Here is a 27765-nt window from a genome sequence, read left to right as displayed (position 1 = left end):
GCCAAAAAAACATTGCGCTCCATCTCAAGTTTGTCGGAGATGTTTTACAATGCTTCTGGGATAATGTTCTATGGAGAGATGAGAGAAAAGTGGAACTTTTAATAAAAATACACAACCACCTTGTGATCCTTGAGGGCACACTCAATTCTAAGGTGAATTATAACATTTTATAGGAGAATGTCAGGGCAGCAGTCCATGACCTTAAGCTGAAGAGATCTTGGTTGATGCAACAAGACATTGACCAAAAGCACACAAGTAAATCAACTAAACAATGGTTAAAAAAACAGTTTTTGTGTTTTTATAGTCTTCTCCAAATCAAACTCCCGACCTCAACCTTATCCAAATGCTGTTCTATGACCTGAAGAGGGCTGCGCACACGAGGCATCTGAGAAATATTGATGAACTGAGGCACATTTACAAGGGGGGATGGTTCAATATTCCCCCTCAATGTTGTGCTAATCTTATTTGCAGCTAGAAGAAAGCTTTAGTAGAGGTGATCATCTGTTAAAGGGAGATCTATAGGTTATTAAATTCAAGGATACATTTATTTTTCCCCTTGCACTGTGGATGCTTACTTTGCTCCATAAAAGACATGAGCGATACAGCAGTTTAAATGATATTAGTTTAGTCAGATTGTGTTTGTCCATAATTGTGACTTCGATAACAATCAGACAATGTTCTATTAAAGTGCAGAAATCCAGGTTTTCTAAAAGGTTCACTTACGTTTTCTTGCAACTGTATGGTAGACTAATCTGCATCCACTCATTCTCTATCATACAGACAGCAAGAGTTATCAAGGAGCTGGAGTGATTTGCTCAACCTACTGAATACTCACAAAGAGTTACTAGAAGACAAGCAGCAGATGCTGGTCCTTTTACGAGACATCGACAGCGTTGCTGAGGAGTTGAGAGCAATGCAGGTAACAAATTTTGACTTCTAAAATAAGATACTCAAACATACAGAAAACCTTACATCATTCAGTACAGACAATTAAGGCTGCATGCACACGTCCAGGTCAGATATTAGATGCCGGATCCCGCACCAGAATCCAGCCCTGTGTCCTGGCGGTGACCCCTGTGTACCTGTTATTTTTTTTCTTCTTCTGTGCTGCGGATGTGTCGGCCGCAACGCCGTCACACATGCGCAGTACAAAGTTACCCGCGGTTGTCAATGACGCGGATCCCGCAACCCTGCTGCAGTGCTCACTGCGTAAGGGTGGCGGGACAAACGACTTTCATTAAGTTCAATGGAAGCTGTCCGTGCAATTGATTTCCGCTTTAGGGCAGGAAAAAGCGATTTTTGCATAGCATGCTATGGCAGGTATTTGCTGCGGAATCTGGGGGTGGACGCCGGCCTCATATTAAAGGGTTTTCTTTTGTAAATACAATAATAAAATAAAGCACACAAAAGTGCAGAGAAGAAGCAACAAGGGAAAGCAGCAAGGGAAAATAACCTAACAGCTTGCACAAACTAGTCAGTGACATAAAAAATACACTTTTGCTCACAGTACAATCTCTGTCTAGTGGATATATATCTGTATAGAGTCCATTGAGCAGTGCTTGTAATAACAGTGCTTACAATTTATACAATCCCAACTTGGTAGAAGGATCCCTCACTGATGAGCTGATCACAAAGTATCTACCTGATGGGGCCTCCGTAAACTGTAGGGAAACCTGGAAGCAAAAGGTTCAATTTCCCTGCAACACCACCACAGGGGAAATTTAAAAATTACAGCTTGCCTTTTCAATACTATGGATTTTGTAAGGCAGGACAAGAAAGGTCCTTCAGAGTGAGAGATGCTTATAACTGCTTTCCACTCTGGCCATCAGATGAGGATCATGAACCAAGGACTCCCTTTATTGACTCATAATTCTCTAATGGCATATGTGAAAATGGGTTTACTGAACTAGACGGCTCCTTTAAGGGAAATTAATTATCAACCTTTCCCTACTAAAATGTTATTGAATTGTTCATTTTACCTGAAGGAGCATCATGGTGACAACCCTGTAGGACACTGTAAATGTTCTATTGCCTTCTATGCCCTACAGATGATGTCAGACAAATTCAGTTGTCATTCTCAGGTGTGGTGATGGGCATTCTGGCAGTAGTAACAAAGGAGTGCAATAATTACTACTATATGTTCTCAAAGTCTGAAGTTTGAGCACTATTGTAGTTGCTCTCTTGCTTTATCTATATATAGTCTGCCTACTGCTGACCTGCAAGGCAGAGGAAGAAGCTCAAAATTCACAACAACTGTAGGATTATTTCTAGTTCTAACAAAAGCAACATATTTGGCAATTGTTATCGGTAATTATACGGCGCTTGGTCCTGGGCTTTAATCCCAGCTGATAGCAGAAGTATGACATGGGATTAAACCATCTGCTCCTCCAATCAAGCAGGAGCAGGTTGGGCTCCCAGGTGTCAGACACAGCTGAGGACCCCGAGGAGAAGGGAGAAGCGGTTTTTAAAGTATTACTTTCACTATGTGACCTGGTGATCACGTGACCACTGGGTTTTCCCTGTTAGAGCAGTGCTGCAGGGTTCTGGCAGACCCTGATATGCTCTGTTAGCAACTACTGTCACTACAGGAGGATGTTTTCCCCTGTAACAGGGACTGCTATGGATGCCACAGCTACAGTGGAAAAGTATGACATAAAAAAAAAGAAATACAATGCTGAGAAGTTCTGCCTCTTCATTTTAACAATTTGTGGGGGTAGTCAGCACCAAGATCCCCACAGACCAAACTTTTTGACATGTCTCTATGAGTGTTAGACATTTTCTGAAACAATAGGTATGCAGGTAGTTTAAAGCTGATTCACTTTAATTCTTGAGATAATTTGCTAATAAAATTGTGTTCACTGATTTGTTTATGGTCAATGTTAAATATTCTGATGGTTCCTGATGTATTTCCAGAAATGGCGTTATTTTATTTTTGTGTTTTTTTTTTTTAATTCTACTGCTTTGTTTTCAATGTTGTTAGGATCTAGTAGGCTCAAAAGAGCTTGGGAAACAGCTACCTGAGGTGGACTACTTTCTTCAAGAACACAACTTAATTGAATCCCAAATTATGTCATATGGTGAATCAGTGAGACAAATTTTAGCAAGAGCGGAATATGTCAGAAAGAGTGAAAAGGGCAGCGTTGATATTCTCCAAACCAAAGTAAAGAACTTACATCAGCTTTATCAGAACCTGGTATCCCTCAGCAAATCTCGGTAAGAGCTCTCTTCTATTACCTTGGGTTACATGTATAACTACTGTACTTAGATTTATTAATATAATGATCAAAGGAAGGTGACCATACAGTGCGATGATGTTTAGTAAAGTCCCTTATGCAGCTGTAACCCAGTGAATCTGAGATATGTACAGAAGATATTGTTTTTAGTATTTCCGGTATTTTTGTTTGTGTCTTTGGCTGTAATGACAGAATGAAAGATCTTTGTATAGATTTTTAAAAAGCTGTATTATAGCATGGCCAGAAGGGGTGTTTCCTCACTAGTGCGACCCACTGTGAACTTTCTTGTTAGAATTTGTCAGAAACCTACCTTGTAGTGCCATATGCAAGGCACTTTAATGTTGTGTTATTTGAGCATACTATGTAACTGTAATTTGGACACTCTAAGACACTATTACATGTTTGCTATTTTCTTTTTTCTTGCTTGTATTATCTAGATATTTGTTTTGTGTTCTAGGCGATTACGTCTCGAGGAATTACTGAAGTTGTATCAGTTTTTCCAAGACTGTGGTGAGGAAAAGGCTTGGATCCATGAAAAGTGGCAGGTGCTTAGACTGGCAGACCCTGGCAGAGATCTCAGCCACATCAACTCATCTATAGCAAAGCAAGAGGTCTGTGGCAAAATCCATGATGTAAAATTAGGACTCATGTGAATCCACCCTTAAAGGGGTATATTGAGACTTTTTACTACTAATGGCCTATCCTCAGAATAGATCATCAATAGTTGGTTGGCAGAAGTCTGCTCTGAATTCCCACCGATCAACCCGCTGTCAGTGCATTGAGTTGGATGTCATTATGGGTGGTCAGGGCCGGAAATGTAATAGCCAGCTTCACTCCCATTGAAATCCTATTACACTTCTGTCTCTGATCGCAAGTTTAAAATAGAATAGTGGACTCTGTCAGGAAAGGAGGAACCAAGCCCATATTAATACTGGTACCTATTGCTATGGATCTGAGTTTCAGGTGTGCACATAGCTTACTAATAATAACAAATATTATTAATAATCATTTGGAACTCAGAAAAAGAAACAGAAGGAGTAATTTTAGCCATACAAGAACAGATGATCAGGACTAATGTGATGAAAGCCGGGGTGGAAAAATCTATAATAGATGCAAAATGCTAACTCTATAAAGAAGTTGATGAAACTATCAACTAATAAAGACCCATTTACACAGGACGAGTGTCAGGCAAACGATGCCTGACACTCGTCCCTTTGTTTCCTTGCTCCTGTGCTCCTGCACGGGAACTAGCAGAACAGGCTGGGTCACGGAGTGGCCAGTAGGGGGGCGGGGGCAGTGCAGGAGATTTCTCTCCTTTCGTCCCCCCTCCATTGAGATAACACAGCCACCATTCGCTGCTGATCGGCGGCTGTTCAAGCTGCACTTTTATTCAGCATAAAAGATGAGCGATGAAGCTCATCATGCAGTTTAAACAGCCACCATTCAGTAGCGAACAGCCGCTGTGTTATCTCAATGGAGGGGGGCGGGGGAGCGAGAGGAGAGAAATCTCCTGCACTGCCCCGCCCCCATGCTGGCCGCCCCGTGACCCAGCCGGCTCTGCTAAATCCCGTGCGGAGACAGAGGGATGAGTGTCGGGCATCGTTTTTCCTGACACTCGTCCTGTGTAAATGGGCCTTAAGTACTCAGCTGTTGCAAAGAAATTGCAAAGATTAAAAGTACAAAGATACAATCCTGTGACAAAGATGATTTATTGGAACTTCTTCAAAAACTACCATATGCCGACAATGGAGAACTGGTGGGACTGTAAGCCTGAAAAGTGGTTCAAAATAAAGCAGTAAAAATACTGTGGGATTTCCGTTTGTAAACCGACAAAGTCTTGGCCCGTAACACACCTGATTTGACCATCATTGAAAAGAAATTGGTGTGACTTGTCAATATAGTTATACCGGGCAGGGTCGATGAGAAACAACAACAAAAAATGGTCAAGTATGAAGATTTGAAAGTTGAAATACAGTGTCTCTGGCACAAGCCGACGGTGGTGGTCCTAGTGGTAATTGGCACACTGGTTTTTGTGCCTAGAGACCTTGACTGACAATTGAAATAGCTCAATATTGACAAAATTAACATCTGTCACTTACAAAAGGCCACACTGATATATAACATCATCCTGGGTTCCTGGTTCATTATGAAAACGAACCTCCAAGATATGATCTTGTACATATGTTGTAATGCTTTTTTGTGTATAATAATAATTTTGGGATTATTTCAGATTTCTTAGAAAGTAGTTTCTTGATTACGTACATGGTTTAATGTCTCTAAGTTAAACATTTATGAGTAATCTGATCTTGACCAAAAGTGTATTTGATCTTTATTTCAGGCCTTAGAAGCGGAGATACTTTCCCACCAATCTATTCTGGTCAAGGTAGTGAGAAATGGCAAAGAACTGTGCCAGTTGACTAATACAGACCAGGCAACTATCCAGAAAATGATTGACAATATCCAGAAACAATGGCTTGAACTTCAAGAAGAGGTTAAAAGAACTAAGTTTCGGCTAGAGGTGGCAGCACTTATTAATCAGGTAATTCGCCTCCTATTTATTTCTGTGTAAATTAGAAATATAGCATAATAAATATTAAAAATTTGATACATTTTTAGATTAAGTTTAACAATCTTAGACATTGAGTAAATTCCTTAGAAGTGTTGTCTCATGAAGATAACCCCTATCCGTATTGCCATATTAGAGCATATGTATGTTATGAGGAGGGGGTCTCCTGCTTGGGTCCCCTTTCATAAGCCAGAATGGAAAGGTGTTGTAGCAGACTTTGAGCTATCCATGCATTTCATGGACAGCCATCCATCAAGGTTGCTAGCAGGAAATCTCTGGCTGGCCACTGCTCTCATTGGCAAAATGAGCTTTTGTCAGTGGTGAAACAATGCCTTTAACTTTTTGGGCATGATCCGATTCTCTTCATTTGAGATGATATAGCACCACCTAAAAAGATGCACAGGCTGCACAGTTTTAAGAAAAAAGTTTAGAAGAACAGAAATTCTCCCTACAATTGTGCAGAATTCTTTTTTAAACCCCACTCCACTCCCTCCTAGCCAGAACCAGGGCCTGGACAGTGTTTATGTAATAGCCGCCTACTTCATGGCTCCTCCATGGATTTTATGTTTGACAGGTCAGAATGTTCCTTTGTGTTTTCTCCTTGGGTAAATTAGCCAGCTTGGTTTAGGTGATGGATAAATCAAATTCCTGAAGAAAATAAGGTGGTTTTGGATCGATTTCTGCTCTTTTCAGCTTTTCTTTGTTTTGTTTTGTTTTTTTATTTTTGCCAGAAGAGCTTCTGAATATTCAACCAATTTGTTTGGTTTCAACATTTGGTCTGTGTATCACACTATAATATTTATGTAAAATCATACACTTCCATATTTCTCCTTTGCATCCACTAATTGTGTTAGTATGGCTTTATACAGGCCAACAATCAGCTGAAAAATTGCTCAAACTAATTATTTTGATCAATAGTTGTCCTGTGTAAACACGGAACCCGACAGGGTACTAAGAGCTCATCATTAGTTGTTAGTAACTTTGCTTCAGCTTATTGAAATAAAGCAACTAGGAAGCAACTTCTCACTCAGTATAAACAGGCGGTCGTTCATTGTTGAATGACTGCCTGCTTATAATGAATGGAGGTGAGCAGCCAAGGAGATCTCTGGAATGCTCCACCTTCATTGACTGAATAGCTATGGCACCTGTGTGAAAGCACAGGAGTGATAGTCGTCTCGTGTAAAGTCACCCTTAGGGCTTATTCATACTGGCGTATATTGGTCGGGTTTTCACTCCCGACTCCCGACTGATATACGAAGCCCTATAGTTGATAGGAAAAAGTCCTTCACTCAGCAGTTGGCTATTATCAGACCCACAGTGTGGACAGAGTCGGAAGCAGACAGTTCTGCCTCACTGCAGAGGCCTGCATTAGTAATGCATGCACAGCTCTTACTGAATTCAATAGGGTTACTTACTGAGCATCCTAAATTTTGTTTGGATCCAGAATGCTGAGACATGGAATAGGATGCGATGTCATCAATAGGTTAGTGGCATTGATGCGTTTCCCTCCTGGCCAATCTGTTGACTATAAGTTGCATCAGTGATCACCATCACCGTTCGTGCAACAACACTACCATTGCCTTTTCCAGTTTCTGCTTTTCCATTGCTGGAACCAGGAAGAGAGCAACTAATTTTGAACTTATGCATGTGAGTGCATTAGTCATCCAATGCCCTGTGCAGCGTCCAAAAGGGTAACTCAGGGCATACGCTGAGGAGCTGGGAGGGTAGAGTGGTCACTTGCCATGGTGTCACTTACTAGGCTCCCTCCCGGAGGGACACATGTAGCCTCAGCCAGAGCAGCGCTGGGCCTTTTCCGGACACCCCTAGGAGAGGGATGGCCAATACAGATGGAGCAGGAATACATTTTTTGTCACGCGTGACACCACCGTTCCTTTTACCCACCAGTATGACCCTTGGTGGTAATAAAGAGAATTCACACACAATGTAAGGTTGAAGTACCTCAGTCCCTGGGAACGGTCAGGGCCTGGCAAAACTTTACATGGAAAACTTCAATATCACACTAATAAGGAACACACTAGTGCAGGTAAGAACAGACGGTTGGAGGTCAGGGAGGCAACTCAGGATGACACCGGTCCTGCAGGCCTGCTTTATCTGTCAGGTACCGCTCTTGGAAGGAGAACTCTCCAGAGGAGGATAGGGGTAGGATCACTCCACAGACACTCTGGTAAAACAATACCTCTGCACGGTGGTCTTGGCCTTCTTTTCTCATGATCTCTCTGTCTCTCTTTCTCCTCACTCTCTATTGGCTCCTGGCATTGGGATCCTTAGCATACCTCTCCTCTTCCTCCATCACTTCATCACATGAGGGTTGAAGGTACCCCCATGTGGCCAGCATTCTCACTCAGGAGATGATGGACTCAACTGAAAAAAACAACTCCACCAACTCTCCTTTCCTGCTCTTTGACACTCATATTTATAGTCTCTAGCATACCACATGAAGGGACATAAATTGATACGTTTGCAGACATCTCCCAGTCTCATGCAGACATTAACCTCTCACTTGCTGCAGCTGTGCAATACACATAACAGGAGACTAGACAATTTGCATAGCGCATCTACACAAGACATTACATGTATGAGATTTATGGAGGGGCCAGATATATAGACTTCGGGCCACTACACCTGTATTGTCATTGTACATTTGCTAGTGAGCATTTGAAGAAATTTTGGTTGAGGTACCAGGAAAAGAGCACATTTTTCAATTAGTTTTGCAAGATTTGGTAATGGCTGAAGGTGTTTATTCAGAATTGACAGTTCTTTAATAGATAATCATGTATTAATGTTATGTTTCTGTATTATTATACAGTATTTTGCTGATGCTAATGAAGCAGAATCGTGGCTGAAAGAACATCTGCCTCTTCTTACAAGTGAGGATTATGGCAAGGATGAGTCCAGTGCTGAAGCCATATTACAGAGACACCACAGGCTGGAGAAAGAGATTTTAGCCTACTCTATGGAAGTGAAAAGACTTGGAGACCAGGCTCAAATAGTAGCGGGCAAAGCTCCTCTAATTGTACGTCCTACCAGTTACACCAAGGCTGTCAGAACAACCTCAAACAATGAATTATGGTCTGAAAGTCTTTGAAGTGATGAAATTTTATAATAAATAGATAACCTGCTGATTGTAATATAAAACATAATAACTTTAGAGAGGCGAGTGATTAGAGTTAACCCTTTCCAATCCAATTTGTATCCTGGTTTTCCTAGGGGGCTTACTCTTTTTCTGCTGTTAAACAATGGCGCTATATGTTGGCTAAAGCCAGTACTGCATGAAGTGACACGTTGGATAGGCTCCGACAGCAGAGAGGCCGGCAATATACAGTAAGAGAACCCCGACGGACGTCTTCCAACATCGGAGCTGTACAGCCTTAAATCATGATGTCTTCAGATGCCAGACAGTGGATTGGAAAGGGTTAAAAAGCACAACGGTGTGATTTGTAGAATGATTGTGTGTTAGAGGGTCTCTGTTTATTAAAGTCCTGTTTAACTGACAGCTGTGATGTCCAACTTGTACTAGCTTATATAAATAGGCTCTGTACATTCTTAGATGATTTCCATGGATTTATCCTGACTAGTTTCTATTGCAGCAAGAAAAAAAGGCAGTAATTGTTGTGAAGACACATGAAGGGGACAGACCACAAAAAAGAGCCTATTTGGTATCAACGCGCCCTCAGACAGAAGAGTCCAAACAAGACCCACATATGACACCAGACAAGATCAGAGCTGTTCAGGAAGAGATAGAAACTACTTATGAGAACCTTCAACAACTGTCCAAGGTGATGCATTTATGGCTCTTTCATTTGCCTTTTTTGATGGACTTTGAAATGTCCTCACTCTCAATAATTAACTCTGATAGCAATCTCTAAAAGAGCTTTCTGCCAAAAGACGATTTTCCTAGAGTTGTTGTTCTGTTCCATTCAATATTACCTTCTAATATTATATGTACAGTAGCCTTTTAAAATGTTAAGCAGGTTGGGAGTGAGGTACTGGCTCTCCTTCCAGAGGGTGTATTGAGACAGAAATGTTAAGCAAAAAGTTATTTGATCTAAAGTTGGTGGGAATTTTCACCCCTGGGTACCATTTTAGATTTTAAGCATTCACTGAATTTGGTATCATACATGATACATTTATATATTTTGGAATATATTTCTTAATGGAATGGTTCTGCAACTTCACTGCATGGTGTAACAGATATGAGACACTCCATTGGTATTACTAAGTGGTTCTCAGAGAAGCCACTAGATGGTATAGTTGGTCAGTTGCAGATTATATAGGATATAACTTTTGTCATGTTTTTAAAAGTTCATGCAGTAAAGAGTTACATTGACATATGTCCAAAATTTTGTGCATATACATTTAAAAGCATAGATGCATCTATGTGGTGGTTTAAGCCCCATTTTTCTGGCTCAGAGACTCTGAACCCCTGATCTGCAACTGAAAATCCAAACCATATCTGCACCAGTTGCTGTGGATTTTAAAGTGGGTTTCTTGTGAACATCATCCTCTCATTGAAGAGGTGGAATCCACACTGATTTATTTAAAAGATTGAAATCCGATGTGAAGATCCACAGCATAAATTAACATGCTACAGTGGGGGAAAAAAGTATTTAGTCAGATACCAATTGTACAAGTTCTCCCACTTAAAAAGATGAGAGAAGCCTGTAATTGACATCATAGGTAGACCTCAACTATGAGAGGTGACATGAGAAACGCATCCAGAAAATCATATTGTCTGATTTTTAACAAATTTATTTGCAAATTGTGGTGGAAAATAAGTATTTGGTCAATAACAAAAGTTCATCTCAATACTTTGTTATATATCCTTCATTGGCAATGACAGAGGTCAAACGTTTTCTGTAAGTCCTCACAAGGTTGGCACACACTGTTGGTGGTATGTTGGCCCATTACTCCATGCAGATCTCCTCAAAAGCAGTGATGTTTTAGGGCTGTCACTGGGCAACACAGACTTTCAACTCCCTCCAAAGGTTTTCTATAGGGTTGAGATCTGGAGACTGGCTAAGCCACTCCGGGACCTTGAAATGCTTCTTACGAAGCCACTCCTTCGTTGCCCTGGTGGTATACTTGGGGTCATTGTCATGCTGAAAGACCCAGCCATGTTTCATCTTTAGTGCCCTTGCTGATGCAAGGAGGTTTGCACTCAAAATCTCACGATACATGGTCCTATTCATTCTTTTATGTATATGGATCAGTCGTCCTGGTCCCTTTGCAGAGAAACAGCCCCAAAGCATGATGTTGCCACCCCCATGCTTCACAGTAGGTATGGTGCTCTTTGGATGCAACTCAGCATTCTTTCTTCTCCAAACACGACGAGTTGTGTTTCTGCCAAACAGTTCTACTTTGGTTCCAGCTGACCAAATGACATTCTCCCAATACTCTTCTGGATCATCCAAATGCTGTCTAGCAAACTTCAGTCAGCCCCGGACATGTACTGGCTTAAGCAGGGGGACACGTCTGGCACTGCAGGATCTGAGTCCCTGGCGGCGTAGTGTGTTACTGATGGTAGCCTTTGTTACGTTAGTCCCAGCTCTCTGCAGGTCGTTCACTAGGTTCCCCTGTGTGGTTCTGCGATTTTTGCTCACCGTTCTTGTGATCATTTTGACCCCACGGGGTGAGATCTTGCGTGGAGCCCCAGATCGAGGGAGATTATCAGTGGCCTTGTATCTCCTCCATTTTCTAATTATTGCTCCCACAGTTGATTTCTTCACACCAAGCTACTAGCCTATTGCAGATTCAGTCTTCCCAGTCTGGTGCAGGGCTACAATTTTGTTTCTGGTGTCCTTCGATAGTTCTTTGGGCTTCACCATAGTAAAGTTTGGAGTGTAACTGCTTGAGGTTGTGGACAGGTGTCTTTTATACTGATAGCAAGTTCAAACAGGTGCCATTACTACAGGTAATGAGTGGAGGACAGGGGAGCCTCTTAAAGAAGAAGTTACAGGTCTGTGAGACCCAGAAATCTTGCTTGTTTGTAGGTGACTAAATACTTATTTTCCACCATAATTTGCAAATAAATACATTAAAAATCAGACAATATGATTTTCTGGATGCGTTTCTCATGTCATCTCGCATAGTTGAGGTCTACCTATGATGTCAATTACAGGCTTCTCTCATCTTTTTAAGTGGGAGAACTTGTACAATTGGTATCTGACTAAATACTTTCCCCCCCCACTGTACAGATTTTCTTATTATCGTGTGGATGGAATTTCTAAAATCCCATCCACATTGTTTGTACTATAAATGATGCTGATTTTTCACAGGTAATTTTGCTGCTGAAAATTCACAGCATTTCTGACCAGTGTGAAAATAACCTTAAAGTAATTGGCTCGATTTCATATCTTTCTCTTTGGTGTGGCCAGCGGTTGCGTAGCTAGTTAGCATGGAGGATTTGTCTGGTTATCGGAAGTAACCAGACAAATCGCTCCACCAACTAAGAATGGCCATGCACCACCACCCACAGAATCGAGAAAGAGGTATCAATCTGTTAATCTTTGTTTTATAGAAAAGGAGGAGAGCTTTGGAAGAAATGGTCCGTCTCTATCAGTTCTATAGTGCTTGTGGGGAGTTCCAGTCTTGGATGGACGATAAGGAGAAGATTTTTCAGACTTTTCAGCCTAACTCTGATAATGTGGAGGCTATGCAGCAAAAGTATGAGGTAAATGTTCTTGTTTTTTTTTATTGCCAAATTAATTATTACAATTGTCAACCACTACTAAAGGAAATCTAGTAGTGTAGTAATTTGTCGATTTTGTCTAGTGATTAGAGATGAGCGAACGTACTCGTAATGAGTACTTACGCACCCGAGTACCGCCATTTTCGAGTACTTCAGTACTCGGGCGTAAAGATTCGGGGGGCGCCGGGGGGCGGGGAGAGGCGCACCGGTGCGGGGGGGAGCAGCGGGGAACAGGGGGGAGCCCTCTCTCTCTCCCTCCCCCCCCCCCCACTCCCCACTGCTACCCCCCGTGCCGCCACGGCGCCCCCCGAATCTTTACGCGCGAGTACTGCTGTACTCGAAAATGGCGGTGCTCGGGTGCGTAAGTACTCGTAACGAGTACGTTCGCTCATCTCTACTAGTGATGCTCAGAATTTACACTTATTTTTAGTGGTGAGCAAACTTTTTACGAAAAGTTTTGCTCAGTCCGAATTAGTTTGAACTGGACTGGAAGTTCACCAAAACCCATAAAACTGGTGCTGAGTTAACCAAACCAGTAGAACAGTTTTGAGTAGAACTTTGCTAAAAGCCTGGTTCGGGTTCATGTTGAGCCAAACTATTAGCAAAGTTTGCCGTGTTATCTTATACTAATATAATTGCCTTTTGTTTGAAAGTTTTATTACCATAGGCTCAAATCTTTTCAACACAGTTGCAAAAAGGTATACCCCACATAATAATAATCTTTATTTGTATAGCGCCAACATATTCCGCAGCGCTTATAAAGACAGGGAATACAGAAAGACAAAAGTACAAAAATGACAGAACCACGGTTACATAGTAATCAGTTGATGGTGATGAGGGTCCTGCTCCAACGAGCTTAAATACTACGAGTAATGGGGTGATACAGAAGGTAAAGGGGCTGGAGATGTGCTCGGTATAGTGAGGTGGAGAGTGAGGGATGCTACACACAGACAATGGTCAGACATTTAGCCGTGTGACGGCAGAATCGGTATGACTGCAGGGGCAGTTGATGGTGGCTGGCAAGGATTGCTGTCAGTAGGTCCGGATAGTGGTCAAGAATATATGCCATACATTTCAATAACGGGAATCTATGTCTCATGTATGATGGGAACATTTTCTGTTGTGCAGTGCCTGAATGTTAGCCATACTAACGAAGTGAGTTTGTAGTTTTTTTTAGCAATTTACTTAATTCTCAATTTCCAATGGAGAGAGCTGTGCACATCTATCTCTCACTTTTGTGCACTATATGCAGTCCTCAATGATCACCTCTGCTTGCCAAATGTGGTTGGGGGACCACCATTCTCCTTGCTGGGGTTCAGAACTTCCAGAATTTTATCAGTCACCTAAAGTGAGGCAGAAATCTGTCTTTTCTAAGAAGCATGTATGCATTGGCTGTAATCTAAAATAATGTTGTGTGCTCAGTTCTTTGTTTTGTGTGTGCTCATAATCATAGATTCTTTTTCTTCTGTACACTACAAAAAAATTTGTTTTCAATTTACATATTGAATTTTAATTCTCTATCTGTTCCTCCGGGCATCATTTTGTGCTGTGTTCTGACAGATCCAGGAAATGTATTTTATCTGGTTACCAAAGAACATTGTGTAAGACATCTACTGGCAGGGCTATCTATATAATAATTTCATATCCTGTAAACAACATGAGTTAAAATGTGCATAGATTTGCCAAATTTATCTTGAAATGATCTGCAAATATATGATTTATTTCTGTACAGTGATGATCATGCCAGTGTATACTAGTACAGACTTCGCCCAAAGTATATAATAGCCCATGGTTATTGCATTATTTAACCTGAATAGCAAATTATTATACAGTGAGTGAGTGGTGTCTTCTCATTAGGGTTAATGTATCCCTTTTTTTGTTTTCTTTACTGAGTAGTAATGTGTATTGCCATTGCCTCCTTGCTTATGCAATGTATTTATCTTTGAACCCATTGGGAACCGTAATACGCCTTTTTACTTACCTCTAAAATGGGCTTTAAACCTACACATACATCTTTTTAAGGGCTCCTTCACACTGGCGATTGCAATATCGCTGCGAGAAAATCGCAGTAAATCCACAACCTTTTCCCCACAATTTTTGAGTAACAGCGCTGCTTTTTCTCACACAAACATCACTGCCATTTTCAATTTTCTCGCTCGTTTTTTTTCAAGCGATTTTGCCATGATTTTTTAATGTAAAAGCCAATAGGAATTTCTAATGTAATAAAAACGCATCGCATGAAAATCTCAAGTTTGTTCTTTGTGATCCAATACAAAGGAGATTCCATAGGCAAACATTGTAGATAAAAACGCAAAACACAGAAAGATAGGGCATGCTGCGTTTTTTTTTTGTTTTCTTTTTCTCGCAACATCGCATGAGTGCAAACATTGCAAATGCAAAGGAAACCATTGAAAAGCATGGGTTTCATAATTCTGCGTTTTCACTCACTCTCACATTGTACAAAAATCATGCATTTTTATCGCCAGTGTAAGGCACTCTAAGGCAGTGGCTTAGCTAATTACTGATAGCCAGGCTCCTAATCTAACAGCCAGTAGTGGAGAAACCTCAGATCCTGGCAGTTTAACCCCTTACATGCCACATTCAATAGCTATGGCAGCATGTAAGCAGATTACAGGAGGAGGGGGCTCCTCCTGTCACCCATTAGCACCCTGCAATGTACGCTAAGTTGCATGGACTAATGAGTTCACATGGCAGCTTGAGAAAGGCCTCCATGTCTTCCGTGTAATTCAGCCTATTAGGCTCTGGCTCTTGCACTTTAATAGGCTGCTGTCATAGATATAATAGAATGCACTACATAAGTAATGCCATGTACTATTTTAGCAATTACATAATTGCAAGTTCCCATTAAGGGCTAAAGAATGACATCAAAAAAAGTTAAATAGAGTTTAATTTAAAGGGAAAAAATCCATTAAAAGAATATACATTTTCCCCACAAAAAAAGCTGTTTTTAAATGGATAAAATACCCAAAATTTGTTTTTAAAACACAATGCATAATAGATATTAATGTATTTGTAACAACCCAAACAATGAAAATATTTTGTTATTTATCTCACTTGGTGAACGTCATAAAACTAGTTTAAAAAATAATGCCTGAATTGCTATTTCTCTTTTGTCTACCAAAAAATGCAATAAAAAGCAATCCAAAAGTCATATGTTCCCTAGAATAGTAACAAAATTGTACTGATCCAGATAATAAAGTTATCATGTTAGTTTTACTGAATGATGAACACTGTAAAAAAACAAAACCTCAAAACAGTGGTGGAATATCTGGCCATTTTTTACACAACCTATTATATGTACCCCAGAGTGATGCCATTAAAATATACAACTCGCTCCAAGAAAAACAAGTCCTCATATGGCTATATCACCGAGGTATCACTTTTGCCATGTTATGAGGAAAATCTCTTGGCCATAAGGGTACAAAATAGGCTGATCTTTCAGGGGTTAAAATAAAGGCCCATTTACACTAGCCAATAATCTCTTAAAAAGTCTCTAATCAGCGATCATTTTAGCTATCATCGGCATGTCTAAAGGCTAGCCCGTCGTGCACTTTTCGTGCACTGCTGGCTGATCTTTAAATTCAGTATTGCCTAAAAATCGTCCTTTAATCCATGATGTGTCTGCACAAGAAATGTGGAGGCCTTTCTGTACCATGTATTCTGAAATGTTATAAAGCCGCCCACCTAGCGCAAATCCCACCTGTCTAGGCTGGTCATCAGGCCCCACTGTGGACCTCCATTGCGGAAGCCCAGTTTTCTCCGCACACTTGGCCCACCCTACTCTGGACGAGAGTCCCCCTCTCGTCCAGTTTCAGAACTAATACACCTTATACCTTTTTCTCCATCCTGTTATGGAGACAAGTTAGATTTAAACGGAGCCCTCAACCCACCCCATCCCCACTTACCCCCCTACTACACAACCCAGACTCCCCCCCCCCCCCTGGTCTAGATGTGACTCAATTTATATGGTGGAAAACAAATAACTTGACGTCTTGGTATGACTTCCTTATACATGATAAATTGATCTCAATATCCTCCTTCACCGGTCAACATAGACCACCTCCACAGGAATGGTGGAGAAAAATACAAGTCTTCCATTATTGGTCCTCTATTTTACCCTCATCGACCAAGACAGAGATGACTCACATGGAAGCCATATGCAAACTCTGCCCTACACACCCAGGCACTCTTTCCCACTTCTACAATATGTTGAACAAAACACTGCAGGATTCCAAACACCTCTTTATGTTACAATGGGAGTCTGACTTACACTCCTCCCTGTCACTAGAATGTTGGCACCACTGCTGTGAAACCATAAGCAAAAATAGCTGGCAAGTCTCTTTGACAGAGACGTCTATAAAAGTCTTACATAGGGCATATCCAGTACCCGAGAGATTAAATGCCATCTACCCGGAGACCTCTAATCTATGTTTCCGAGGATGCAATGACGTGGGCTCTCAGCATCACATCTGGTGGTCATGCCAGTGGCACAGGCTTTTTGGAGAAGGGTCTCTCACCTGATAGCTTCTGTAACTGTCACGAGCCTCACACTTAACCCCTTTGTTCTACTGCTAGGAAATAAACCCACCGGGATGTGCAACGCCCCCTTCAAATTACTACAATATATTACGATGGTAGCACGAATTTCGATAGCACAGCAGTGGCATAAACCAACACTCCCATTCGAACTCCTTATAACCTGCATTAATAAAACCCTCTTGAACGAAAAACTCATAGCCATACGCCAAGACAAAATCCTGCGATATGAAAAGGTTTGGAACCCCTGGATAGCCTACACCAACGTTCCGAATCTACACTATCTTGTGAGATTATAAGCGGAAGACGAATAAGTCACGCACCAAAAAAATAAGAATGGCATTTGAGTAGTTCCACACCTACATACTGCAGACAATCTATAATACAATAATGAGATGGAGATATTGAGATCGGTTCCTTCCGTTATGAGTGATGTACAATGAGATGTTGACTTTTCCATGCATACAATTGAAAATTTTACCCTGTCCATTGTTTCTCTCTTCCTTTTTCTCCTTTATTTCTTTTTGTTTTTTCTCTTCTTCTATCTTTATCTTTTCTCCTTTCTTTCTCGTTTACATTATTATTAATGGTTCATGTCCATTCAAAAACGGAATCTCTGTGCTCCAATGTTAAAATTTGACTATATTCCCCTGCGTGGGGTCTATGCAGCAGAGTGTTGCCAACTTTAAACCAAATAAAATCCTTTGAAACATAAAAATCGTCCTTCACTCTTATCAGTAGTTCTCCAGGAGGAGTGCTGATGGCATTGTTTTCCCCTGAACAACAAAGGATCTGAATTAACTGCATCCAGTTAAGGCTTCATTTGCACACTTAATTACTACTAAGTAGCTGAGTAGCTACTTAATAGTATATGCAAAATGATCGCTCAAAGCTGTCACTTAAACTGTCATTTGAGCGATCGGGCTGTGTAAACCAGCCTTAAAGGGGTTGTCTCACGAAATCAAGTGGGGGTATACACTTCTGTATGGCCATATTAATGCACTTTGTAATATACATCGTGCATTAAATATGAGCCATACAGAAGTTATTCACTTACCTGCTCCGTTGCTAGCGTCCTCGTCTCCATGGTTCCGTCTAAATTCGCTGGCAGCTTGCTTTTTTAGACGCGCTTGCGCAGTCCGGTCTTCTCCTTTCAGCACGAGCCGCTTCAGTGTGCTCCCCGCTACAGCTCTTCTGCGCATGCGCAGACGAGCTGTCACTTCTCGGGAGCGCGCTGGAGCGGCCATTCTGTACCATCCTCTGTTAGAGGAAGGTGCAGAGCTGCCGAGCTGTCCGGAGAAGCCGCCCAGCTGTCCCGCCGTCCAGCTGTCCTGCCGTCCTGGTAAGTGATGGGCCGGGGGGGCTGCCGCTGCGCCGGGGGCGGGCTGCGCCGGGGGGGGCTGCCGCTGTGATGGGGGGGCTGCCGCTGCGATGGGGGGGCTGCGGCTGTGCCGGGGGGGGGCTGTCGCTGCGATGGGGGGGCTGTCGCTGCGATGGGGGGGCTGCCGCTGTGCCGGGGGGGGCTGTCGCTGCGATGGGGGGCTGCCGTTGTGCCGGGGGGGGGGGCTGTCGCTGCGATGGGGGGGCTGTCGCTGCGATGGGGGGGGCTGTCGCTGTGTCGGGGGGGGGGCTGTCGCTGCGATGGGGGGGGCTGTCGCTGCGATGGGGGGGGGCTGTCGCTGCAATGGGGGGGCTGCCACTGTGCCGGGGGGGGCTGTCGCTGCGATGGGGGGGGCTGCCGCTGTGCCGGGGGGGAGCTGTCGCTGCGATGGGGGGGCTGCCGCTGTGCCGAGGGGGGCTGTCGCTGCGATGGGGGGGCTGTCGCTGCGCCGGGGGGGGCTGTCGCTGCGATGGGGGGGCTGTCGCTGCGATGGGGGGGGACTGTCGCTGTGCCGGGGGGGGGACTGTCGCTGTGCCGGGGGGGACTGTCGCTGTGATGGGGGGGCTGCCGCTGCGATGGGGGGGCTGCCGCTGCGATGGGGGGGCTGCGGCTGCGCCGGGGGGGGGGGGGCGGCTGCGCCGGTTACCTGCTGCCTGGCGGTGGGTGACTGGTCGGCCGTGTTCACTCCAGGGGTCCGGTCGGCGGCTGCAGGGCGTCTGGTTGTCAGGGAGACACAGCTGGTAGCGTCTCGGGAGCGCGCACGTCGGGCTGCAGCAAGCGAAGGGAAAAGAGCCGGCGGCCATCTTGGGAAAATTTTTATAAGTTGCTGAAACGCTGGAACGGTAAGTACAGACCAGCTAGAAACGTCATTTACAGGGGGGCTTAGTAATGTGTGCTTAATTAGGGGGACTGGGCAAAAAAAAAAAATCCACTCCTGCCTCGAGACATCTCCTTTAAGACTTGCTTGTATAATTTAAAAAAAATATTGCAACTCTTTAAAGTGCCACTCTGTAACAAACATATTTTACCATCTCTGCCCCCCCCTCACCTGGTTGCCTGTCACACTCTAGATGTCTCTTATGTATATTGCAATCACTTCCATGCAGTGCAGTCTCATGTCTGATGCTTATCAGCCACCATCTTGACTTAGCTTTTACTTTAACATCAATCTCATGATGCATTAGCACAACATTACATGAGTAGCTACAGCCTGTACCTGCAACACTGCCATTACCATCTAAATTCAGTAAAATAAACTACAAACCATATGTATACAGGCAGGAGGCTGTGATCTCCTCTATTATAATTGTGTGACAAGAGTTGTGTGATCGCCAGCAGTAACTGTGATAGGAGTGTCTGTGCCTCCCTCCAGGCAGCTTCTATGGTAGGATCCATGTAATAACATCATACAGACTGAGAAACCGACATAAACCCAAGTAAATCTGAGCTGTTCAGAATCGAGATCACATGATCATCATCTGAGAATGAGTAATTTCAGATAAAAAAGGATACCAAGGTAACACTAGCTCACTTATATATATTGGGGGACAGCTACCTAATGAATGAAAAGAAAGCATTTCGGAGTAGCCCTTTTATATATTTTGGGTTTCAGTTCCTCACCATCATCAGTTTATCTACTTGCTGTTAAAAGGATTCTGTCAGATTCATGCTGTGTGAACCATGGGCAGCATGAATCCAAGACAGAGATGCCTTTTGCCCCCATGCATATGTTTTATTCTGAAGCACTGCGGCATTTCAGAATAAATACACTTTGACTTGGAGCTAAGCACATAGGAGCCGGCTGTGCTGGCATGCAGACTGACAGCTCTCTCCCTTATTGTGTATAGAAAGAGAGCTGTAATTCTTCATGCAGTGGGCAAGAAGAGGCCGACGCAGCCCACTCCTATGACTTTGATCTCACCCCCTAAGTCAAAGTGTGTGTATCTGGAAACGCCACAGGGGACAATGGGCGCCTCTGTCTTGGGTTTATGTTTTTGACTAATCCTCGACAACTCCTTAAATTCATAAGCTACCCCACAACATAAATGCTCACACATATGCAGTGTGGTAAAATCTATCACCTGTACTCCAAGACAGATAAAGGATTTGTGCTATTGCTATGTTCACCTCATTGTAGATTGCCAAGGCAATCTTACAATGGAGGCAATTTCAGATTCTGAATATTGATAATAAATGTGTCAGATTCACTGACTGCAAGCAGAAAGATCTTAAAAATTGTTAGGCAGAGAAGGAATAGAAAATAGTTTTGGGGTAAGTTCCTATGGCTATGTAGTCATTTTGCTACTGTACTTAATTTCCTTTCATAATGATTTGTAAATCAGTTTTATTGTGTAATGCAGAAAAAAATTAGTTACTTGGAAACTGTCATCAAGAGTATTAAGGTGATGATAAACCAAGATGACTCACAGCTTCCTGTTTTTTGCAGGTAGCAACAGATTATGGAGTATCAGTTTAAATATTGTAATACGTAACATCTGTTTCGTTCCAGAACTTCCTGACTGATCTTGCAGCTGGGAAGGCACGTCTAGATGAGATTAACAACAAGGCCGATGAACTAGTCAAAACTGCCCCTGACAGGAAAAATCAGATTGTCATCCACCTGAGGGCTATTGGTCATAGGTAGGGCATTTTTATTGGTGTTGCTCATATTCATTATCATGGAGATTTGAATTTAATGGTTAGTGGTCATTTACCATTCTAGTAAATCAAGCTGTAAAAGTATGGTCATCCTGGGTATACACAGAACCTTGTTTTTTAATATAGGATATACACCAATCAGCCACAACACTAAAATCACTCACTTAAATTGTGTCCGGCTCCCTCATACTGCCAAAACCGTTCCGACCTGTTGAGTCATAGAGTCCGTAAGACTTCTGAAGGTGTCCTGTGGTACCTGGCACCAAGATGATGACTGCTGATTATTAAAGTCCTGTAATACTTGTGGCAGGATACATTATTGTGTTGTGAGAGGCCACTGCCGTTAGGGAATACTGTTTCTATAAAGGGCCGTACTTGATCTTCAAAAATGTTTAGCTAGACAATATGTGTCAAAAGTAACATCCGCATAAATACCAGGACCCAAGGTTTCTCAGCAGAACATTGTCCAGAGCATCACATGGCCTCTGCCTTGGTGCAACTTGGTCTGCAGTTATGTTTAGATAGGTGTTAACCCTTTGCAATCCAATTTTTAATTCAGGTTTTCCTAGGGGTTTTTCTCTTTTTGACATTATACAATGGCGCCACCTGCTGGCTAGAGTCAGTACTGTGGTATTGGACATGTTGGAGAGGCCCTCAACAACAGAGCGGCCAGTAATATACAGTAAGAACATCCTGCTGGACCGTCTTCTGACATCAGAAGCTGTACAGCCTTCAATCAGAATGTCTTTAGACGTCAGACAGTGGATTGGAAAGGGTTAAAGTAACATCCATATGAATGCCAACCCCAAGGTTTTTCATGGAGCATTGTCCACAGACAACTGCCTTTGCTGGCTTGTCTTCATCCCATAATCCCATAATGCTGTTGTACAAAGAAAGCAGCCATGTTTTTTTCTAATCACAACCTATTGATGTTATTTTACAGGCGATGCTATATGATAATCGCCATCACCATCCTCTGATTTAAAAGGACACATTTTTCCATCCTTGTCGTGCTCCCCTAATTGCCTATCACACTCTGGAGGTCACCTCTGTGTGTTGCAGCCACTTCTCTGCAGTCTATTTTAGTTATTGTGGTTCAGCAATGCAATAAAAAACACAACATGACACAACCGTAGAGGCTACAAACAGATTTTCATGTAGTCCAGGAAACATGTTTGGAAAGCTTATGCTAAGGGGCCACATCATGTATGTCATTTTTTTTTGCAGCTGTATGCAGTACGGTTTAGGTATGAGTATGAGTAGCGGTACAGGTGGGTGGACCCCGAGCGGAACCTTTGCACCTGGGCCCCTGTGCCTATAGCTATGCCACTGGCTCTGACGGTTAGCAGAAAATGGTTTGCTTTATCAGACATTTAAAATATCTGATGGATGGCCAGTCTATGTTTTCATAATTTCTAATTTCACTTTTGCTAGATTAGATTTCATCCAATTTTGTGATTTTGAAATATATTTAATGCATCATGGAGAGATGGTGATAAGTTATAGAGATAGAAATGACTCTCTCTCCATCCATCTGTTCTAACGGGGATTTTCTACGGCTAACAGTCAATGATGGACATAAATGTAGTTGTTGATAAAACTCCTTTACCTGTGTATATTGTTCGTGTTTGGACATGTGCTTCATACAAAAATTAATAAAATATTTCTCTCAGCTGGAATCGTTTGGAAGAGCTAAAAGAAGAGAAAGGTGCTGAGCTTATTGGTCTGGCCGATAAAAAGATTTTTCTCCAAAACTGTCAGAATATGGAAACCTTAATACAGGAGAAGAGAAAAGAGCTGGACGGTTCAGAACCATCAGGGAATCTGGATTCAGAGGAGCGTCAGTGGAAAGTACATGAGAGGGATATTGATGTGTTGGAGAGAAAAATTGCTTATCTAAAGACAATGGAAGAATCGTAAGTATCGTTCAAGAACTGGCTATGCAGAACAATTACTTTCTGGTCTTAGACTTCTGGTCCTATAACTATCCACAAATGACGAATATTGGACACTTTGTTTTTTTTAGAATGAGAGAAACAAATCCTCAAGAGAGTTTAGCAATCAGGAGACAGATTGAACAAATGGAAGAGCTTCTTGGACAATTGAAAAAGGAAGCTCAGGTGAAAAAGAACAATCTCCAAAAGGCCAAAGATCAAAAAACCTTTCTACAAGTAAGCTACAGACAGATGCTCTGGGTCCAGGACACAAAGGAGAAGTTAACGAGTGAGGAGATGGGTACTGATGTAGCATCTGCAGAACAGCTTCTCAGGGACCACCTGTATCTGCTTAAAGAGATTGAGGGTCAAAGAAACAGGTGAGGTATCAGGTGAATTATTAACTACCGGGAGTAGCAAAGCTATTTGGCTAAGATTTTAGTCTTACTTATTAATAGTCATGTCATTGTTCAGATGATTCATTATATTAGAGGATGATTGGAACATGCCTACTGTATGTGCAGTTATCTTCTGATAATCTACATTAGAGTCAGAAATAGCTAGCTGTTCTAAAGGTCCATTTACAGACACAGGCGATCACTCAAAATTCATCAGAAACTGACAGTTTTGAGTGATCATTTTGCATTAGCTACTAATGGGTTATTCAGCCCATTAGTATCTAACTAGCTTCATGTGCATTATTTAGAGAACAGCAGGTGATCTGTTCTCTAAATACATTGCTATTGTTCTCCAGTGGGACAGCTGTTCTCTAAATACATCGCTATTCTTCTCCAGCGGGACAGCTGCTGAAAGAACGTTATCAGCGATGCCTGCGGAGAACTCTGTGTGCGGTCCCTCTTATCAGGGCCGATGGATTTTAAGCTGAGACGAACGCAGCGATAGACGAAAAGTGCATGGTAAGTGCACGATGGGCACACATTTACACGCAACAATTATCACTCAAAAGATGGCTTTTGAGTGAATTTTGAGTGATCATCGTTGTGTGTAAATGTACCTTAAGACCATATGGCTGAATTAAAAAGGTTTACTTAACTATACACTGTACATTCAACACAGAGGTGTAACTTGAAGCTCCTGGGCCCCAATGCAAAACCTGTAACAGGGCTCCAAACTATAATGCTTTATTCATGGTACTGGGCTCCCTATATGGAGAAGAGATATCTTATGGGCCCCCTAAGGCTCCTGGGCCCAGCTGCAACTGCATCCTCTGCATTCCCTCTAGTTAAGCCAGTGTTTAATAAATTTTGCTTAAAGCAATAGTATAAGCATATATGAGAGCATTTTTAATATATCTTAGTAGAGAAAGATGCCTAATTTTCCACTTATGAGCCACTTTTTATCTTCCTCCTGCACTGATTATTTACTTTCAACTCACTGCAAAAATCTGTTTTGAGAGACGCTATGGATTAGCAGCTCACTGAGGGATCGGGTTACATATTATCCATAGAGGTCTATTGACAGAAGAGGGGGAGGAAGTGTAAGCAGATGTATGAGAGAAAAAACTTACTAGAACCTCTGTGCTTCCCTCTGTTCTCTCACCAGTTCTGGATTCATTGCTCAGAGCTGCTGTATATTGTCCTCCATGATGCTGCTTCTAAAAATGTACTACAGAGAAATATGGGAGCAGGGGCTCCTTTTCTCTCCGAGTGCTGTGTATGGAGATGACATAGCAGCTAGTCTTCACCCACTTGCTCAGAGAAAAATAGCAATTAGAGATGAAGTCTGTAGAGAGGAAACCCAATGTAAAATTATATATACAAGTCATATAATGTGCAAAAATATGGTTATTCGATAGTAATACCAAGTACAGCCTCACTTTGTATGTACAGTGTTGTTCCTGTTTAAATAATGAGGGACCACACCACTCTGCTGATTGGCTGGGTCCAGGGTGTTGTACCCACATTAATAAAACCATTGATAGCCTACCTTAAGAATAATTCATTCATGTTCAAGTCCTGGAAAACCTCTCTAACATTTATGCTAACCTCATGCATAATGAAAATGAGCTCATCATCTGCTAAACTGTATTCTGCAACACGTCTTTTCAAAGGTACAATAGATGGTATAAAGGACAGAGATAAATAGATTAGAGGGGCATTGCTTTAATAGTTTAGTAATGGTCTCTATATGAAAATATATCTCAGTTGTTATGGTTTACTTGTTACACCAAAACACTGACATTAAATGCAAAAAGTATCTCCTAAAGAGTACCTGTTTTCAAATGACTTCAGAATATTTTGCCGTGCATGTACATGAGAAACCAAATAATCTTGTAGATATGATACCTTTTAATGGCTACATGATGTTATTGCAAGTTTTCGGACCTCTCAGGATCCTTCCTCAGGCATAATGAAACAGATGTGAATGGGGCATATATTTAAACAAATGTACACACATGAAAAGGCACAGACATAGCAAGGCTAATTTGCACTTAAAACAATACCAGACAAGATGAGCAGAGAAGTAAATACTTAATTAGTCCCCTGGTAAGGAATGTGCCAGTTTTATGATCTCTAAATTGGTGTTTGGGGGTCACAGGCCTGTGTGCTATTTCTCCTTCAGACCTGCAAATAAGGGCGATTAAACAATAGCTCTGTAGCACCACCTATTGGATGGCAGCATTCCTTCAAATCAATGTATGACTTTTTACCAAGTCTCTAAAAACAATGATTGGGAATAGCACCCCTTCTGGGTGCTCTCCCAGGGGAGAGATGATTCCATCCACCGACCTACTCCACCCCCAGGTGTCTTCACACAACCCCTAGATGCTCTCCTTAAGGACACCCCTCTTGACCTCTTTCAGACCTTTCATATTCTCCACTAATGCAAGAACCCTGCTCCGAGGTTTATTCCTTTCTTGAGGGCATCAAAAATAGCCATAAATTTATACTCCTAAATTCTTCTGTGACGCTGTGACTTAAAGTTGCCCTTCATATAACTCATCTGTTCCATGTTGTGTCCGTGACTAGAAAAATGTCTTTCCCTCTCTAATTGTGTGGTGATGAGATCTCATCCTGGCTCTCAGTTTTTGTTCTGTTTACCCGATATAAAGCCCTCCAACAGGACATTTACTGTACCAGATCAGGTACACGACATTTGACATGGAACATGTAAATGCCCCCGGGATCTTATAGTCCTGCTGTGTGTTGGGGATTTGTATCCTGTCCGTGGTCAGTACATGTCAGCAGGTCTTGCAGCTCTTTACATTACAGGGATAAGTTCCTTTTTGTGTGTCGGAGGGCAATGCACTCCTGATTATAAAGTTCTTCAGACTTGGAGGTTGCCTGTAACACAGAAGGGTAGGGTCCGGGAATATGGTTTGCAGATGGTCATCCTGGTGTAGGGTATGGTGGAGTTTCTTTGCAGTCTTCCTTATTACCTCTAGCTGTAAATTGTAATTATAAAGCTTCTTCCATTCAGGGTGCGGGCAGACGAGCGTAGGCGTATTTACGTTCGCACGAGCGCAAAGTATAATCCCCCGAGCGATCGTTTTTCACTGATCACGACCAGAGCTAGAAAGCGTATTTTCGTTTGTTCCTACTTTGCAAACGGTCTTTTCGGCGATCGAATATGCGTTGGCGCGTATTTCGGTCGCATATGTTCCGTTTTTTTTCGAATTGCCGTTTTTACGCGCCGTAAAATCGCCCATGTGAATGAATACATTCGAAACCATTGCCTCAGATGGTCACGTATATACGTTTGGTCGCAAAAATGCGCCGTTTATGCGCTCATCTGCCCGCACCCTCACTTGTATAAAGTTATACAAAGTTGGTAAAATGACAATGCTTATTTATTTTTTACTTTTTGTCTTGGCGTTTCTATTACATATTTTAGGTACTGTGTTGCATTACACTAATGTTTTTTTTTTTGCACATAGAATCAATGAACTCCAGAAAATGGGTGAAACTGTACTCGAGTCCAGCAATAGCTCTGAAGTGAGAGATTCCTTAGTGAGCCTAATTGGAGGGTACAATGAGCTCAGCTATTTGTGGGTACAAAGAAGACAGAAACTTGAACAAAGCTTGGAGCTGCAGCAATTTTTGAGAGAAGCTGACAGCATTAATGCAGCTCTTTCGAGCCATGAAGCATTTCTGAGGGTGAATGATCTTGGGGTAAGTCTGCTTAAGAATCTAGTATGCTTAATTCAAGCTGATTGTTATTAGATGATACTCCACTACAAATAACATTACTTAAAAACACATACATATGCTACACCTATACAGAGGAGTAAATTGAAGTTCTTGGGTCCTAGTGTAACGTCTACTACAGGACCCCCAATTGTTATGAATCATTTATAGTACTGGTCTCATCATATGGGACAGAACAATTGCAACCTCTGCAGCCCCTATACTTATGCCTTTTTGAACATGTATATTACTGAATAAAAACCATTTGGTTTTAGCTCCATATTTATGTTTCAAAGAGTTTTATTGAAATGGAATTTAAAGTTGGCAACACTCTGCCTCACAGACCCCGGGCAGGGGGAAACATTCAATATTGAAGAACAGAGCATCGTTAGTTAGGATTAAAATAGTTTGTTAGTTTTAATAGAACAGGGGATGGGGTAAAGGAGGGGAGAAGGAAGTTGTTATAGTGAGCTGGGTGAAACTTGGGAGACGGGGGGGGGGGGGGGGGGTAGAATAAAAAGGAAAAAAGGAAAGGGGTAAAAATAATCAAGAACATTAACAATGGACAAGGTACATTTT

The 27765-nt window shown here is 42.1% G+C and overlaps 1 protein-coding gene across 1 annotated transcript in view; it reads left to right on the top strand.

The window, feature by feature from the left end:
* The window catches only part of SPTBN5 (spectrin beta, non-erythrocytic 5), a 267766-nt gene that overhangs the window by 39543 nt on the left and 200458 nt on the right, over window positions 1-27765 (top strand). Inside the window, exons 7-17 of the mRNA XM_066608323.1 lie at window positions 781-919; window positions 2981-3213; window positions 3691-3844; window positions 5572-5772; window positions 8627-8833; window positions 9396-9596; window positions 12338-12490; window positions 20956-21086; window positions 22778-23020; window positions 23131-23418; window positions 26937-27171. Of these exons, the coding sequence (XP_066464420.1) occupies window positions 781-919; window positions 2981-3213; window positions 3691-3844; window positions 5572-5772; window positions 8627-8833; window positions 9396-9596; window positions 12338-12490; window positions 20956-21086; window positions 22778-23020; window positions 23131-23418; window positions 26937-27171 (2185 nt within the window). The remainder of the gene's footprint in view (window positions 1-780; window positions 920-2980; window positions 3214-3690; window positions 3845-5571; window positions 5773-8626; window positions 8834-9395; window positions 9597-12337; window positions 12491-20955; window positions 21087-22777; window positions 23021-23130; window positions 23419-26936; window positions 27172-27765) is intronic.

Source organism: Eleutherodactylus coqui, chromosome 6, assembly GCF_035609145.1.
Source record: "Eleutherodactylus coqui strain aEleCoq1 chromosome 6, aEleCoq1.hap1, whole genome shotgun sequence".
Taxonomy (NCBI): Eukaryota; Metazoa; Chordata; class Amphibia; order Anura; family Eleutherodactylidae; genus Eleutherodactylus; species Eleutherodactylus coqui.
The sequence above is the reverse complement of the archived record's forward strand: the minus strand, read 5'-3'. Positions and strand labels throughout refer to the sequence as shown.